The 16830-nt window shown below is 35.8% G+C and overlaps 1 protein-coding gene across 1 annotated transcript in view; it reads left to right on the top strand.

Annotated features, from left to right (window-relative positions):
* LOC141508065 (CUB and sushi domain-containing protein 2) overlaps positions 1 to 16830 on the top strand; it is a 619633-nt gene that overhangs the window by 295563 nt on the left and 307240 nt on the right. The window contains exons 12-13 of the mRNA XM_074216347.1: positions 12717 to 13043; positions 15812 to 16006. Coding sequence (XP_074072448.1) covers positions 12717 to 13043; positions 15812 to 16006 — 522 coding nt within the window. The remainder of the gene's footprint in view (positions 1 to 12716; positions 13044 to 15811; positions 16007 to 16830) is intronic.

The raw sequence follows: 16830 nt of genomic DNA, 5'->3' as shown, positions 1-16830 counted from the left end.
CCTGGCTGGTCTCCCTGTCTCAAGTCCCCCACCCCCAATCCAACCCTCATGCAGCTGCCAAAGTAATTTTCCAAAAGCCCAGATTTTACCATTTTACTTCCCTTTTCAATCAATTTCTGTGATGCCCTATTAACTTCAATATGAAATTCTCTGACTTTTAAAGTTCTTCATAATTTTAATTTCCCCCCCTTTGTTTCCCTCCTTATCTACTACAGTCTATGGATGCTAGTCTTGTTGAAATTCTTTGCACACAACAATGAATTTCTTTACTCCCTGACTTTTCACTAGCTCTCAGTCTGGAATGTTCTTTCTCACTTTTGCTTCCTGTCTTTCTTTTTCTCAAGACACATTAACTCTCACCATCTTCAAGGACTAGTACTAGGGTTCAAGTGTAGTATCTTTCCACTACTTGAAGTGGGCCATGTAGGATTGGTTGAATCATAGAAGTGAAATGGAAAGTAAAGATTTTTCTATAGATATGTTCAAAATAAAGACTGCAGAGTTTCACTTAAATGATGAGGTCAGAAAGAGCAGCTAGGTGGTACAGTGGATAGAGCACTGACCTTGAAGCCAGGAGTATGAAAGTTGGGATCTTGCCTCAGACACTTGACACTAGCTGTATGACCTTGGGCAAGTCACTTAACACTGACTGCCTGGCAGGCATTGTCAAGCACATTTTTCTCCTTAATATTTTCTTTCCTCTATGTTTTTGGGAAACTTTTCTTTCCTGATTCTCCTCTTACCTCTCTAACTTCTTCTCAGTCTCTTTTTCTGAATTTTTATCCAGTTCATACCTGCTAAGTGTGAGTATCCTACAGTATCCTGTCCTCAGTTCTCTTCTCCCTCAGTCTGATTTTAGTAGATGATCTCCTCAGTTCTCATGTATTCAATTATCTCTCTATACTGATGATTATCAGATCTACTTTCCAGCCATAATCTCATTGCTGACCGCCATATCACATCTGCAGTTGTCTATTAGACGTCTCAAACTAATATCCCATGAACACCTTAAATCAGCATGTCTAAAATGTAACTCATTATTTCACTCCCAATGTATCATCTTCTCAGACTCAGAATTTACATGTCTTGAATTCTTCACTCTTTCTTATCTCACTATATCCAATTATCAATTGCTAAAAATGAGCTCAACTAGTTCAACTTTCATAACTTAATAAGCATCATGCTTTCTCCTTCCATTACTTTGGTTTGTGTCATACTTGAACTATTAAAATAGTTTGCTACCTCAAGTCTTTCCTCACTCCAATCTATCTATTCTCCATGCCACAGTCAAATTAATTTGGAGATTTTTCTCCAAATTTATGCATTTGTATTGTAGCTATTTACATGTTCTCTCCCCCATAACTTCTTATGAACTTCTTGAGAGCAGAGACTGTTTTTAGTCTTCTCTGTATCTCCAGTGCTTAGTACAATTTGGCATTATCTATCTATCTAGAAATTTTTCTGTCATGCTTATAATGAGGGGTAAACATTTGTGGGATGGTTTGCTATGATTAGGGATTGGGGCATGAACTGCACTCCATGGAATCAATCCAATGAATATGGCCTCATTAACAATGTGCTACACCAAATGAAACAATCACAAGCTTGATCAGAATCTGAATGCATCAATATTGCCTTTTTCCTCACTCACAAGTCAGCATTAACCCTGCTTTGGTCAAGTATGATTTCAATTAGGTGCTTTTTGAGGCACCAATTAATTCTGATAATTATAATTCCTTTTTTAAAAAATAATTAAACTTTTTTTAATAGCACTTTCATTTAAAACTTATCCTTTTTGCTTTTCCCACCTAGATTCATTGCTTGTAATGAAGGGGAAAAGAAATTCAACAACACTAATACAGTATTCCATACCTATAGTCATCTCCACCTATTCAGAAAAAGGAGGGAGGAACATTTTTTTCTTCTCTTCTTCAGAGTCAAAATTCATCATTATCATTTCTTTTCATTCTACAAGTCCCTTCCATGTATATTTTTTCCTTCTCCCCTCCGAAATCCCAATTTGGGTGTTCATCCAAATATACATATTAGCCCAGAAAGAAAGAACACTTGTGAGAAAAATGATAGTGGTCTTTAAATATTTGAAAAGTTCTCTTGTGGAAGAAGTATCCAATTTATATGGCTTGAACACAAAGATCCAAGCACACAGATCAAAGGGTAGAAGTTAGAGGAAGATTTCTGCTAGCTAGTTAGAAGGAAAAAATCTCCCATCATTTAAGGCTGCCCTACGAGGGAGAAAATTTTCTCTATTTTATGGTCCTTGACCAAAAACTTGATGACAACTTTCCTAAAATATCAAATAGGGGACCCTCTGGTATGGAATATATCATTTAGGGGATTTCTTCTAACTCTGATATTCTAAGAAATAAATTGCTTTCATCATATTTCTTTGAACAGCATATTGTAGAAAACTCAGTACTGGATTTAGAATTAGGAAAACAGATTAAGACATTAATATTAAATACTAAAATATTAATTTAATATTAAAAATATTATACACTTATTGATTGCGACTTAGGCAAAACCATTTTTCCTTTCTATGTCCACTTTCCTCATTTGAAAATGTAGAGAGCACATTTGTTTTCGCCTGAAGTCTCTTTCAGTTCTAAATTTATGATCTTGTGATAGCTTCTGTTTATCTGTAACTCTAACTGGGGTGGGTGGTGAGGATGGGGACTGTATTCTTCTGCTCTTCTGTTCTTTTCTCTTTAGTTTCTTGCTTTCTGCCTGTGAAACCCCATTTTTTCAGTGTTCTGTTCCTACCTACTATCTGTTACAAGGATCGATACAGCCTACATACAGGTAGCGTGGACTGTGATTATACTATTACCATCCAGATCTTTGCAGAAGTTGTATCTGTTTTCATTCAGAATTTTAAGTGCATTGATGACCATAGTCTTTTAATTTCTTAGTATTTCCAGGAAGCATACAGGGGATTTTATAGATGGAGAAAATCAGCATCATAAGAGCATCTAGGAGAAAACAGTGTCAATATTGTATAACTCCAACTAAAGGTGAACAGAATAATTAGGGAGGGTCATAGGATGGAAGAAAGGGACCCTGAACTGTTTGCTAAAATTAGTAAGAAGAATAGATTAAAATAAAGAAGCAGGGAAATAACATGAACAAAATTTAGGCATGGAGGTTAGGAAGTTGAGGATTGGGTAGTCCTGGCTGGAGCAGAAGAGCCCTGAGGTTGGGGGACAGAAGAAGAGAGCCTGGTGATGATAAGCCATTTTATAAGATACTTATTCCAAATTTGTAAAATTTGTGAGAATTCCTAGGCTGCACAAAGATGCAAGGATGAGAATAGCATATTGTATATATTGAATTTTAGAAGATGTTCAATGTGGAATAAATTGGGGAAATATTTCTCTAAATGACAACAAAAAGTCAAACATTACATAGTAATATCAAACTCAAATAGAAGATGACCACTAAAACTATACATAAAGAACCCTGCTAGCATCATTTTGTCTTAGAAAAATGACATTTTAACATCATCTCTGTTGTATTATGTTTTTATTTATTTTGTTAAGTATTTCCCAATTACATTCTCTTCTGGTTCAGGCTGCTATCAAGTGTTTTGCCATCTGTGGGCCATCTGTTTGACATCTCTGACCTAGAGGATGCAAAAAAGGAATGAGGGCAAAGTGAAAAGACTTAGAAAAATGTTGTTCAAATGTAGAAGAATCCTGAAAAAATCTCTTCTTCTTCTTCATCCTTTCCTCCTGTATCCTCTATTCCCCTTTCATCATTTCTTCATCTTTATTTCTTTCTTCATTCTATCCCTTTTTCTGTCAAACTTCATCATTCTTTCAATCTCCTTTCCTTCATATTTACTCCCCTTTATCTTCCCTTCATTCCTCTAAATGTTTCTTCTTTTCTCCCTTTTCCTCCTTGTTCTATGTCTTCTTTCTTGTAATACTGTCAGGTGCTATGTGATTTCTTTCACTTTCTCACTCTAGCCTGGAACCATATAGCTAATATTGGCCAAGTCTCATTAGGGAAATAACTGGGATCATAATATTCCTTAGTCCAAGGGAAGAATAAACCACTTTCTTGACTTGCTGGACTTCTCACATAATTTTTACCAGTGCTGCAAAAAGTTTCCTAAAAGTGAGATCAATGGGAAGCACAAGTTGTTTCTCTTGACAAAAAGTGGTAATTTCAAGGAAATGGTACTGATAAAGAGCAATCTATCTTTCTCAGCATTAAAAGCTTACAATCCTTTTATAAGGAAGAAGAGAAGTGATTGAGAAAGTGAGGTAGATGGAATAAGTAGATAAGAGTTGGGCTAAACAATTAGAATCTTAAAACATTATGAAACCGATGGAAAGAAAACTATTCCATTGTTCAACCAGATCTGGACACATTTTGTTCCCATGTGCCCTTCAGTGCCTTTAGAGACAGTCCTGAGCTAGAAGGTTTTGATCCTAGTATAAGGGGTATTAGACATATTTTCATGCTTATAGAATCTAGTGTACACAGTCCCCTCAATGGGTAATATATTTGTGCATGTCAATAAGATAGTGAAGAGAATATGAAATTTGAGACACTAAAGAATGTAAGAAACAAGGTCCTTTTGTTTTGGTGTATGAGAATGGAAGGTGATTCTTGAACATAATTTGGTCAGCGAAGCACTCCTTCTATGATCTGCTACCCTCAAGGAAAAGGTGAAAGCTCTGTCTTGTTAGAGCTCTCAATCTCATTAGAGAGATGGGAAACATGGGAAAAACATGAGAAAAAGAGAATGAGTTCAGTGCTCTTCTCTCTATATGTTAATTATAGAATTTAGATTAAATGCTTAATATTACCCTGTATATAAGGTTCTTTAGCATTTTTAAGGTATCTGGATTAGATGGGTTGAGCTGGGGAAGTCTTCATGGAAGAAGAAAGAATTGTATTGTGAGCTAGAAGAGAGAAAAGTTCCTAGCTTGGTGAGTGAGTGAGTGAGGTAGATCACAAGGGGAAGCTGTGGTAGGAACTTCGGATAGATTCAATGAACCAGTATTGCAGACCAACAGCATAGTAGCAAATGGAACAAATCTTTTCTATCAAGCTTTTAAGATCAAGCCATTTTCCTTAGGGAATAGGAGGGAAGGAAAAGGTTAAGAGAAAGATAAGATGCCAGGGTCTTGATTCTGGGATTGAAGGATTAAGACTTGTATACAGGCTGACTTTGAGTCATTGATATACCTGTACTTAGAGCTCTAGGAGACCTTCACTATAACAAATATTGAAAAAAAAAGTTAAATTTGTCTATGTGGATATGGGGGAAGGTTTTTTTTCCAAGTGTCAGAATTTCATAAGATATTTACATACATAGAAAACATTTGTACATAGAAAACATTACAGATCATACTTTCATTCATTCATCCACCCACCTATTCATTTATTCATTTCCCCTTGATTACCTGGAATTACTAACTTGTGGCTTCTCATTATATATATATATATATATATATATATATATATATATATATATATATAATCAAGTTTCATTCATCCCTGGAATCTCTTTTTTTCTTCCTCATTGAGTTTTCTCCTACTGAACAATAGAGGTTATTTTCTGATAGTATCTGTGTTATTTATTATTCTTAAGTTTCATAATCCTTAAGTTCCAGAAAGCCCTCCATGAGTAGATACTACCCCAAACAATTGAAAGAGATTAGAAAATACCTGCCAAGACAAACCTAGGTACCATATGAACAAAATTATAAAACATTTCACACAAATACAGTTATAAACAATTGGAGAAAATATTAATTACTCATGGGTAGGCTGAGTCAATATGATAAAAATGACAATTTTACCCAAGTTAATTTATGTATTCATTGCCACACCAAATTGTTTTTTTAATCAAATTGTTAAAGAATTATTTTATAGAACTTGAAAAAAATCATGACTAAATCATCTAGACTCTAGAGGAATAAAAGATCAAGAATATAAAGGTAATCAATGAAAAATGTGAAGGAAGGCAGTCCAGCAGTAGCAGATTTCAAACCATATTACAAAGCAGTAATCATCAGAATAATCTGATGTACAGTCTTGGTAGTGGCTAAGAAACAGAGTGGTAGATCAGTGGAATAAATTAATTTTACAATACACATTAATAAATGACCACAGTAATTTAGTATTTCCCCAAAGATCCAAGCTTTTGGGAAAAGACCTCATCACTTGACAAAAATTGCTTGGAAAACTGGTCTGGTTGAATCTAATCTTAGACTAACAGCTCACATCATATAACAAAATCAGGTACAAAAATAGATAAATTATTTAAACATAAAGAAAGATATCATAAGTAAATTAGGGGAACATAGAAAAATTTGCCTGTCATATCTATGAATAAGAGAAGAATTTTTGACTAAATAAGAAAGAGAGGGATCATGGGAAATGAAATAGATAATTTTAATTACATGAAATTTAAAAGTTTTTTTTCAGAAACAAAACCAATTCACTAAAAGTAGAAGGAAAACAAGAAACTGGGGAGAAAATCTATAGCAAATTTATCTGATAAAAGTCTCATTTCTCAAATACATAGAGAATGGAGCTAAATTATAAAAGAAAGAGATCTTCCCTGAATGATAAATGGTCAAAGGATATAAACATATAGTTTTCAGAAAAAGAACCAAAGCTATAAATGAAAAATACTCTCAATCACTCTTGATTGGAGAAATGCAAATTAAAAAAACTACTCTAAAATTCCACTTCCCATCTATTAGATTAGTTAACATGAGTGCAAAGAAAATTGACAGATGCTAAAGGGATATGGAAAAATAGAAACACTAAAGCACTATTGGTAGAGTTGTAAATGCCATCTATTCTGGAGAACAATTTGGAACTACATCAAAAGAGTTAAAAAAAACTCTGCATAGTCAATAGACCTGGCAGTATGGTGATCTCAGTAGGTAGAGTGCTTGCCTTGGTGTCAGGAAGCCCTCAGTTCAAATACAGCCTCAGACTTACTAGCTATGTAACCCTAGACAAGTTACATAACCCTATTGCCTCAATTTCCTCATCAATAAAATAAGCTGAAGAAGGAAATAGCCAATCACTAGGTATTTTTGCCAAGAAAATTCCAAAAGGGGTAATGAAGAGTTGGACACACCTGAAAAGACTGAACAGCAAAAATCCTTTAACCCAGCAATAGCACTACTAGGTTTGTATCCCAAAGAGATCAAAGAAAAGGGAAAAAAGATCTATTTGTACAAAAAATATTTTAGCAGCTCTTTTTGTGATGGAAAAGAATTAGAAATTGAGGGGTTGTCAATTGGATAATGGCTGAACAAATTGTGATATATGATTATTATAGAAATGTTATAAGAAATGAAGAATAGGATGGTTTCTGAAGAGACAGAGATTGTGATTAAATAAATCCAGGAGAATTTACACTGCCAGATAAGCAGCCTCATTCATAGTAGTTAGGTAGGAAGACTGTAAACTAATTCTTATGATGATGATAAACCAGTTTTAGAGCTGATTTTTGGTATTTAACTTCAAAGCCTGTGGCAGATTTTTTTGAACATCATGTCATCATCCTTCTCTTTCAACCTACAATCACTCTTATAGAAAAATGCATAGATAAAACATTATCTTGCCCTCATATGAATTCAAATATGAAGATCAACATATCATAAGCAATTCCTGTTAATTATATTAGAGATTTTTAAACAAAGTGAGGCTCAATTGATGAAAAAAAGCAGGCTAGGGAAAGTTTTGAAGGAAATAAATTATTAGATGGTCATTAAACAGTAAGTAGGAATTTAATAGGTGAAAGGTATGGGGGTAGATCTGGAGTGGAAGGAGTAATAAACCTTGTCTTCTTTTGGTTGTAATAAATATTTTTTATTCTTTCTGTGGCTTCAACTCTTCCTGGATTGGATGCTAGAAATTCTAGATGATATTCTTCTTTTTCCCTTGGAAGGTAGCTTTGGCTTGACCTCACTGTGAGCTATGCTGAGGTCCTAAATCCCTCCCAGAAATTGGGCCATGACAAATGACATTTTTTAAGCCCCTTTCAAAACCTGTTTTATAATCTTTTTTCTCCAGGTATGTTTGCCTCTCACCTCTCCCCCTTCCTATTTGATGCACAGCATATAGATATGTTACATACCTACCTTGGACCCAATACTCTGTGAATCAATTTTTAAAAAAGCATGTAGGCATATACTTTGTGCCTATTACTATAGCCAAAATACATAAATAAAACATATCCAGATTAAAGGAAGCTACATGGCTATAAATAAGTAAATTGTCAAATATAAAAATATCCTCTTAGTTCAAAGTCATTATTCATTGACTAAGTGTCTACTAAGTAGGAAGCTTTATTCTATCTGCTGAGGCTAAAAAAAGACAAAATAAGGACAGTATCAGCTCTCAAGGATGACATTCCCCAATGCTGTCACTGACTTTTGGATTTAGTGACTCAAGTGAGTGATCAAAACAGGAAATCCCATTTATGGTCAAAAAGGTATACTTAAGAAGAGATGAGCCTGTAGTCTGCAAAGCATTCTCAAAGAAGAGCTGAAATATACTTTATGCAAGGACAAATTAGAAGAAATGTAATTTCTAAGGAGATCATGCTGAAGGGGGCACCATTCATTTTCTTATGTAAATTCTCTGTTATAGTTTAAATTATTTAAATTGATTCTTCTTACAATATTTTTAGGGAAGGTAGGTATTTAAGAATCTCCATGACCCTCAAATGTTGATGTATTAGAAAGAATGTTAGATCTGAAGTCAGAGGAGCACAGGATTTGATTTTCATCTCTGCTATTTTCTCAGTATTTTGTGACTTTGGACAAATCATTCCAATTCTCTACCTCAATTTCCTGGTTTGTAAAATGAAGAGGCTAAATTAGGTGATTTTTAATAGCTAGCAATCTATGATTCCAAGATCATACCACAAACAACTTCTTCCTGAGACTGTAATGGGTTCATTTCAATTTAACTAGCAATTAAATGCCAATTTTTTTCTTAAGGAAGAGATAGTATGGAATAGAGAATTCATGGCTAGGGCTCCTAGGTTCAAGTAATGCCTCTGACCCACAAGCACATTACTTAATCCCCCAAGTGGTTGTCTCAGTTTTTTCATTCATAAAATGGGAATGATAATATCACCCAAGTCACAGGCTCACTGTCAGGATCTAGTGAAATATTATTTGAAAAATGTGTGTCACAATTTTTGACTTAAAATTTCCCTTATTCCCCCCCTCTTCTTTTTCATCCCCCTGTATTCATGGAGGGAGCAAATGTTGGATGTTCTCGTATTCCTTTCCTGCCATGTACTTAGTACTATGGTAGCTGTTATGCATACAAAGAAAAACTAAATGTTCTTGCCCTCCCTCAAGGTGTCTACATTCTACTGGATTTTGGGTCAACATTGATTCTTAAGGCAGGGAGAAAAGGAGAAAAGGGCAAGTGAGAAAGAACACATGTTATTTGGGCAGAGACATTTAGGTAGGGCAGTGCTAGGTAGCATGTTATACCTAAATGACATGGTAGATTGAAGAAATCTCTTTGCAGAAGAAGTAAGAGCCAGTAGGCTATTAGAGTTATAATATCAAATTGGAAATCAAAATTTTAGTCTCAGTTATTCTAATTTATTGTGTGAGTTTGACAAATTCTTCCCAGTTTTTCTGTAAAATAAGGGGTTTGATCTAGAGGACCTCAGCTGTCTTTTTCAGCATTACTATTATAATTCTTTGAAAACTTCTGGCCTGACTCTTCCCTGACCCCCTTACATAGTAATAATGGAACCAGGTAGCTGCAGAGATTAAGGGTGATCTCTGTAGAGTGGGGAGATTATGCATACATTGGGCATTTTTCTTCATGGCAGATCTTTAAAGGCAGACATTATTGTTATTCCTTGATTGAAAAGAATCAGTTCATAATCATGATGGTAATCCCTTTCTCTTTCTAAAAGTTAAGATTTGTCTCAATTATGATCCTTCTACTTATTTTGTTTTTGATGGACAGGACAGTCAAGAGATTTCATTTATAACCCCAAATTCTACCTCTAACTTTGTGATCATAGACAACTCACCTTCCCCTTTTCCCCCTTGTTGTCATCTGTACTATGAGAGAGTTAGATGAGATGATCATTAAAATTCTTACTAGTCTTTACATCCTATGATTTCATCCTTTCCCCCTTCTAACTTTGGTAAGTAGCTGATGTTCTGAGAATTTTTTAAATTATTTTTGAGAGGATTATGAATTGTTTTAAATGTTTTACTGCCTAGATTACTATATCCATAAAATCTCAGAAGCTATCCAGTTCAACAAATAGCTGAACAAGAATTGCCTCTATAACACTCCTAATGGGAGGGTATCTAGCCTCCACTGAAAGACCTCAAAATATAGAAATCATTAAACACTAGATAAATGAGTAAACAAAACTGTTTCCCCTTCTCAGAGATGTATGATATATAATATTTTGGTCCTTCACAAATAGACACTGGCAATTAGAGCAGAGATGATTTTAAACTAGGCCACAAGGTGTAAAGGTGGGTGTATAGTAACAGGTTTGTGGTTTGTGTACCTTTGTATATGGCAGCCTCATTCAAGGAGCAAAGGAGTCCTGCTTCTGTGAATATCCACAAAGAGCCTATATAAGAATGCTCTGGGAACATCTATTTCCATATTTGAGTAGCCGCCTTCAGGAAACCTTGATTTCTTGCTTTCCACAAGAGCCTATGTTGGGATTGGTGCCCTATTGAAAGCTCCTAGGTATCCCAAACTCTCCAAGGTCAAAACAGAACCAATTATCTTTACCATCAAATCTACTTTTCTTGGCATCCCTTAAGGGCCCCATCATTTTTCCCAGTCACTCTGGTTTAAAACCCCAGTCACATGTCTCCCTTGTCTCACATATTCAATAAATGATCAACTCCTAAACCATCTCTCAAATCAGTTCCCTTCTCTCCTTTTGCATGACCATTTTGATTGATTGGCTGAGTTCCTGAAACATTTCACCTGTATTATTGTAATAACCTCCTTATTGGTTTTCTGGCCTCAAGTCTCTCCTCTTTCCAAACCATTTACCACAGAGTTGCTAAAGTGATTTTCATAAAGGGAAAGCCTGTTTGGCACACTTCTAATCAAAAAAACTCCAGTGGCTTTCTCTTATCTCTAGAATCAACATACAAACTCTTTTATGTATTTAAAGTCATTATCAACTTTTCTCTAATCTAACTTTATAGCAATATTATATTATGATACAATGGTGTTATATTACATAATACAATCACAAAATCATGTTGGATCATATATATCATTTCATATATCCTCTTCATGGACTCTTTGATCCAGCTCAACTGCCCTTTTAGCTGTTCCTTACATAGTTAAATTTATTTGAAACCTCTTCCTTAAATTTGCATTGCTGTCCTCCATGCACAAAAGGCATTGCCTTCTCTTAATATCCTTAAGTTTCATTTAAAAACCAGTCAAGTTCTGCATTCTACATGAAGCATTTTCAGATATCTTCAGCTGCTAGTGACCCTCCAAATAACCTTATCTTTATTTTGTATATACTTGTATGTGTTTTCTCCCTCAATAGAATATGAGCTCTTAAAAGTTGTTGTCCCCTGTATGTAGCATAGTCCCTAGAATCTAATATGAGACTTAGTAAATGCTTGTTGATGGAGTGATTGCCTGATAGATTTACTCCAAATAGTGATCCTTTCCTCTAAAGCTGGCTAAAGTAGAGGAAGAGATTTGATCTAATGTACTTCCCCCATTTCCACATGAATGTAGAGGAGATGAAGGAAATGATTTGTGTAGTGAACTTTCCCTGCTAGAGATATATATCATAGAAATATAAGAATTCAGTTGTTAAAATATAAGTGGAACAGGTTATCCAGGAAGGGATCTACTTCAAATATTACCTCAATAATATTTAAAATTTCTCTATGAGTGCTATATTACTTTTGGTTCAGGGTTATTCCTTCTAAGAGTTGCTTTTAAAGTTTTCTTTCCTCCCTCAGAAGGTGCCCATTCATTTGGTCACACTTTACTGGGAACCAGTTAAGTTTTATCACAACTGACATCTTTGGTCATTGTCTCATTGTAGTAGATCAGCAGACTCCATTAGGTAAAAAGGGAGGTGTTTCTGAAAGGTAAAAGATATAAAAAGAGGAAGTGTCATGTTGTTCTCATTTATTAACTCTCATAATCTATGATTCTATCTCTTACCCCTTTTCTTTTTTAACATCTTTGTTTAATTTTTTTATTATTTTATTGAAGGCAATGGGGTTAAGTGACTTGCCAAGGTCACACAGCCAGGCAATTATTAAGTGTCTGAGGTCAAATTTGAACTCAGGTCCTCCTGACTTTCAGGGTCAGTGCTCTATCCACTGAGCCACCTAACTGCCCCCTTTCCCCTTTTCTAACTTTGATAAGTCACCGACTCTCTGAGGGAATTATTTTTCATTTTTGATGGTCATCAGTTCATTCCAGCCTAGCCCAGAATCTAGCCTAAATCAACCCAACCTCTCCTAGAAAATTCAGTTCCTATAGGAAACTAGAACTAGTTACTAGTTGTTTTGAAATTCTGTCTGTAGAGGAGAGCTGATATTTTTGAATCTCTTATCATCATCCTTTGTTCCTGTTTTTTTACAAAGAAAAAAATATAGCATGAATATACAAGGTGGTTGTGAAAAATTGAGAACTGACCCGAGGCCCTGTTCTTGTTTCAGTTTCCTGCTTTTTCAACTTTACCAGCCCATCTGGTGTCGTCCTTTCCCCAAATTATCCTGAAGAATATGGCAATCATCTGCATTGCGTCTGGCTCATCCTTGCCAAACCTGAGAGCCGCATCCACCTGGCCTTCAATGATATCGATGTGGAACCCCAGTTTGATTTCCTGGCCATCAAAGATGGGGCTACAGCTGAGTCTCCTGTTCTGGGCACCTTCTCAGGAAGCCAGATCCCTTCTTCACTTACCAGCAGTGGCCATGTGGCCCGCCTTGAGTTCCAGACAGACCATTCAACAGGGAAGAGAGGCTTTAACATCACCTTCACCAGTGAGTCAATGTAGCTTTACTTAATCATCTTCTGTCGGTGTGGACTATGGGGAAGGGGGTCAGAAATTTTGCTATAAATCCAGTAGGCAAGATGTGGAAATAGAATAATAAAAATATCTCTCTGTGGAAAAATGAGATTGCAATATTATACCAGGGGCCAGAGAACACAGGATGGAGTTAGGGAAGGTTCAAGGGGTTTTGAGATGATTGAGGCTTCTTTCCTTTTGTTGCACTATTGACCGGCTAGTGAAATGCCCTTGTCTATATTATTTAGTATCCATTTCAGGGGTCTGAGATAACTTTTCTTGTTTACTAGCTTATGATCATACCCTCTCCTCACCTCCTGAAGAAAAGAATAAAGGACAGTTTATGTTTTAAAAAAAAGATCCAGAATATTTTAGTGAGCCATAAACTCAGTTTAATGCAGCATTATGTCACAGCAGCCAGAGCTTATTTGATTTTAGGATGCACTAATAGAAACACAGTGCCCAGAATGTATGATGTTATAATTCCATTGTATTCTGCCCAGGTCAGACTCCATCTACAATATTTTATTTTGTTTTGGGCACCACATTTTAGAAGAGACATTAACATTGGAATAAGCACTGAGTAAAGAAGATAAGTGACTGGAGATCCTATTATATGAGAATGAATTGAAACAAAACAGCATTCTTCAGTTTGAGCATATTTGAAGTGTGGAAAGGGATGAGTTTACTTGGGTAGCTAGAAACGATGGATGGGAAATAATTATTAGCTAAAAGTCTCAGCTGCTTAAAGATGGCCTCAAGCTTCTGGGCTAACATATTCATGCTATGTGTTGGACACAGCCCCGTTTATCAGTACTTTGGATAATAACTTTAAGCAGAAAGAATGGATAATAGTTGGAAGTGTATGTATGTGTGTGTGTGTGTGTGTGTTTGTGTGTGACTGTGATATGGATGCATGTATGTATTTCCCCTACATTTGGATGCATATATCTTCCTACAACTCATAGAATTTTATAGTACATCAAATCTATTCTGTCACTCATTGTAAGAATCCTTTCAACACCACTTGGATGACATGCAACCATCCAACCTGTTTGAATGCTTCCAGTATTCCAGTGCTCACTTCCCTGTGAGCATTGTTCATTATTGGACACGTCTAACTGATAGAAAATTAATTCTTATAATGACAGAGACAATGCATCATATTTATATAATACTTTAAGGTTTATTTTCCTCTGTAGAAATATTTTGAGGTCAGTTGTACAGACGCTATACTTCAGATGAGAGAAACTAAAGAAAGCCACAGTGCTAATAAATGTTAGAGCCAGGTCCCTAATTCACATCTTATGACTCCAGAACTAGCTTTTTTTATTTACATAGCTATGTTATTTCTCATATTAAGCTTCAGCTCCCCCTCCCAATAACTTCTCCCCTTTGGTGCTAATTTTACTCTGGAGCAATGTTGTTATTCTGTTCACTCTTCCATTTAACTGTGCTTCAGATAATAATTGAAATAACCATGATGGTAGCTGACATTGTATAGTGCTTTAATGCTTATAAAACCCATATGATTTCATTTAATTACACATAACATTTTCTTGTATAAAAGTACTTTTTGTATATTATCTCATTTGGTCTTCACAAGAACCCTTTGAATCAACTCATAGCTACACAGCCAATGAATGATAGATAATTCATAATTTTCATAGAGAATACTAACAGCTTCAGGTAACAGATTGGGGTGTCCCAAAAGGCTTCCTATAGGAGATGGTACTTGAACTTAAAGTTTCAGAGTCCCAATTGTTTGACCTAGATTTTATCTACTGGTGAGGTAGGGACAATTATTGACAGTGGTTTGAGGGCAGATATTTCATTTCATTGTGTGTGTGTGTGTGTATGAATAGAGTCATTGGCTTTAAAACTATAGTTCATAATAAAAATTAACTAACATTATTCCTTTAAAGACAGTGTTTTCCAAAGCACCTAAGCTGCATGTTTATTCAAGGCTTTGAATTCATCATAATTTCCACCAACAACTAGTTCTCCCAGTTAATGGTCAGTTAATGTTTTGGATTTTTTTTTTTGCCTTGGATTTTTTATTTCCTGAGTCAGACTTGAAACACCTGAGACATAGAATTCAGGTTTTTATACTTCTCTACTTACTCTGGAGCTTTCCTTACCACATAATTTCAAGAATTGGGAAAAAAAGAAAAATCAAATTCTTCAAAATACCCTGACTATTCAGGCACAAAACAAGTTTTCCATTGGAAACTTGCTTTATTAAAGATCGTGGGTATCTGCTTTTGGAGAACTACTAATGTGGATGATTGGAGGGAGGTAAAGTAATTTACTTATGAGGAATGTTGGAAGATTTTTATTTTAAGGAACATTCTTACCTGGTTGAGGTTACTGGAACAAATCACTTTAGACTAAGGTCTGGTTTTCTCCTGTCAACCAAAGGACTGTGTCTAATCTTCTCTGGAGATGATATCACAATATTGTGGAGGGTTTGGGAAGTGGGAAATAGATTTGACCTTATAACTTATTCAGTAGATCTTGAATGAGAAGATTCTAGAAAAAAAATTCCTCTTTCTATGTTCAAGTACCTAGTTCCTGGGCTGGACCCAGGTTTAGAGTGGGAGGTGGAAAGAAGGCTACTTTGTCTTCCCCTCCATTGCAGGCTTTGGGGAAGGCATTGGCGGAGGTCCGGGCTTGGTGACTGTGATGTGGTGGCTTTATTTCTGGAGTCAGCCCAGGCTAACCAGCCTCCATCTCACACAGCATTCCGACACAATGAGTGCCCTGACCCTGGTGTTCCTGTGAATGGAAAACGATTTGGTGACAGCCTCCAGTTGGGCAGCTCTATCTCCTTTCTCTGTGATGAGGGCTTCCTGGGGACTCATGGCTCAGAAACAGTAACTTGCATCTTAAAAGAGGGCAGTGTGGTTTGGAACAATGCTGTGCTTCGGTGTGAAGGTACCTACATTTCCAGGAGGGGTGGGTTTTGCATTGTGGGGAGAGGGGAGCTGGGAAAGGGGTGCGTCCCTATTACTACAGGAGTAGAATTTTGGTCAGCAAATTTTTAGTGATATATCCTTCTCTTTAAAGATCTCTCTGCCCCCACTCCATGTTAAAATCATTCATTACTCCTTGAGGCTTATAATGGTGAATGTATAACTTCTCTAGAGGTTTATGTATTAAAACAAGAGATTATGTCCCAAGGAATAAGCTCTAAGGTCAGTTAGCTTAATATAGTAGAAACAGTCCTGATTGTAGAATGAGGAGAGATAGCTTTTCCCCCATCTTTGTTACTTGATAACTGTGACCTTGGTCAAATCATTCTATCTTGGTAAATGTCGATGCCCTTGTCTACTAAAGGGTATCTGACAAGATAGTGGATGTGTAAGTGCTCTCTAGTTATAAAGGGTTATATAAATATAAAAACTAATAGGTTATTAGGATAATGGTGGAATTTTACACATTTGGTTAATCATGATGTTGGAGTCTTTTTGTAATTTTTCAAATTTTTATTTATTATTTATTTTTATGGAGGATATCTCCCCAGTGCTTCAGAAATCATAATACAGAGAGAGGTAGTTACTCTTTCTGGGGCTTCTACATTGACCACAGCTAAAACAGCAAGTTCAGATCCCTGGTGTCATGCTGCTTTTCTCTTGCAATCTTTAGTCTGAAAAACTGTAGGTTTGAATGACTTCTCTAGATTGTTTACCCTATCTAGATACCTACCATTTTCATTATTCATTTCACTAAGGATCATTGAGTGAACACCCTGGCTTCCT

The sequence above is a fragment of the Macrotis lagotis genome, chromosome 1 (genome assembly GCF_037893015.1).
Source record: "Macrotis lagotis isolate mMagLag1 chromosome 1, bilby.v1.9.chrom.fasta, whole genome shotgun sequence".
Lineage (NCBI taxonomy): Eukaryota > Metazoa > Chordata > Mammalia > Peramelemorphia > Peramelidae > Macrotis > Macrotis lagotis.
Note: the sequence above shows the minus strand (reverse complement) of the source record. Positions and strands in the feature narration are given on the sequence as shown.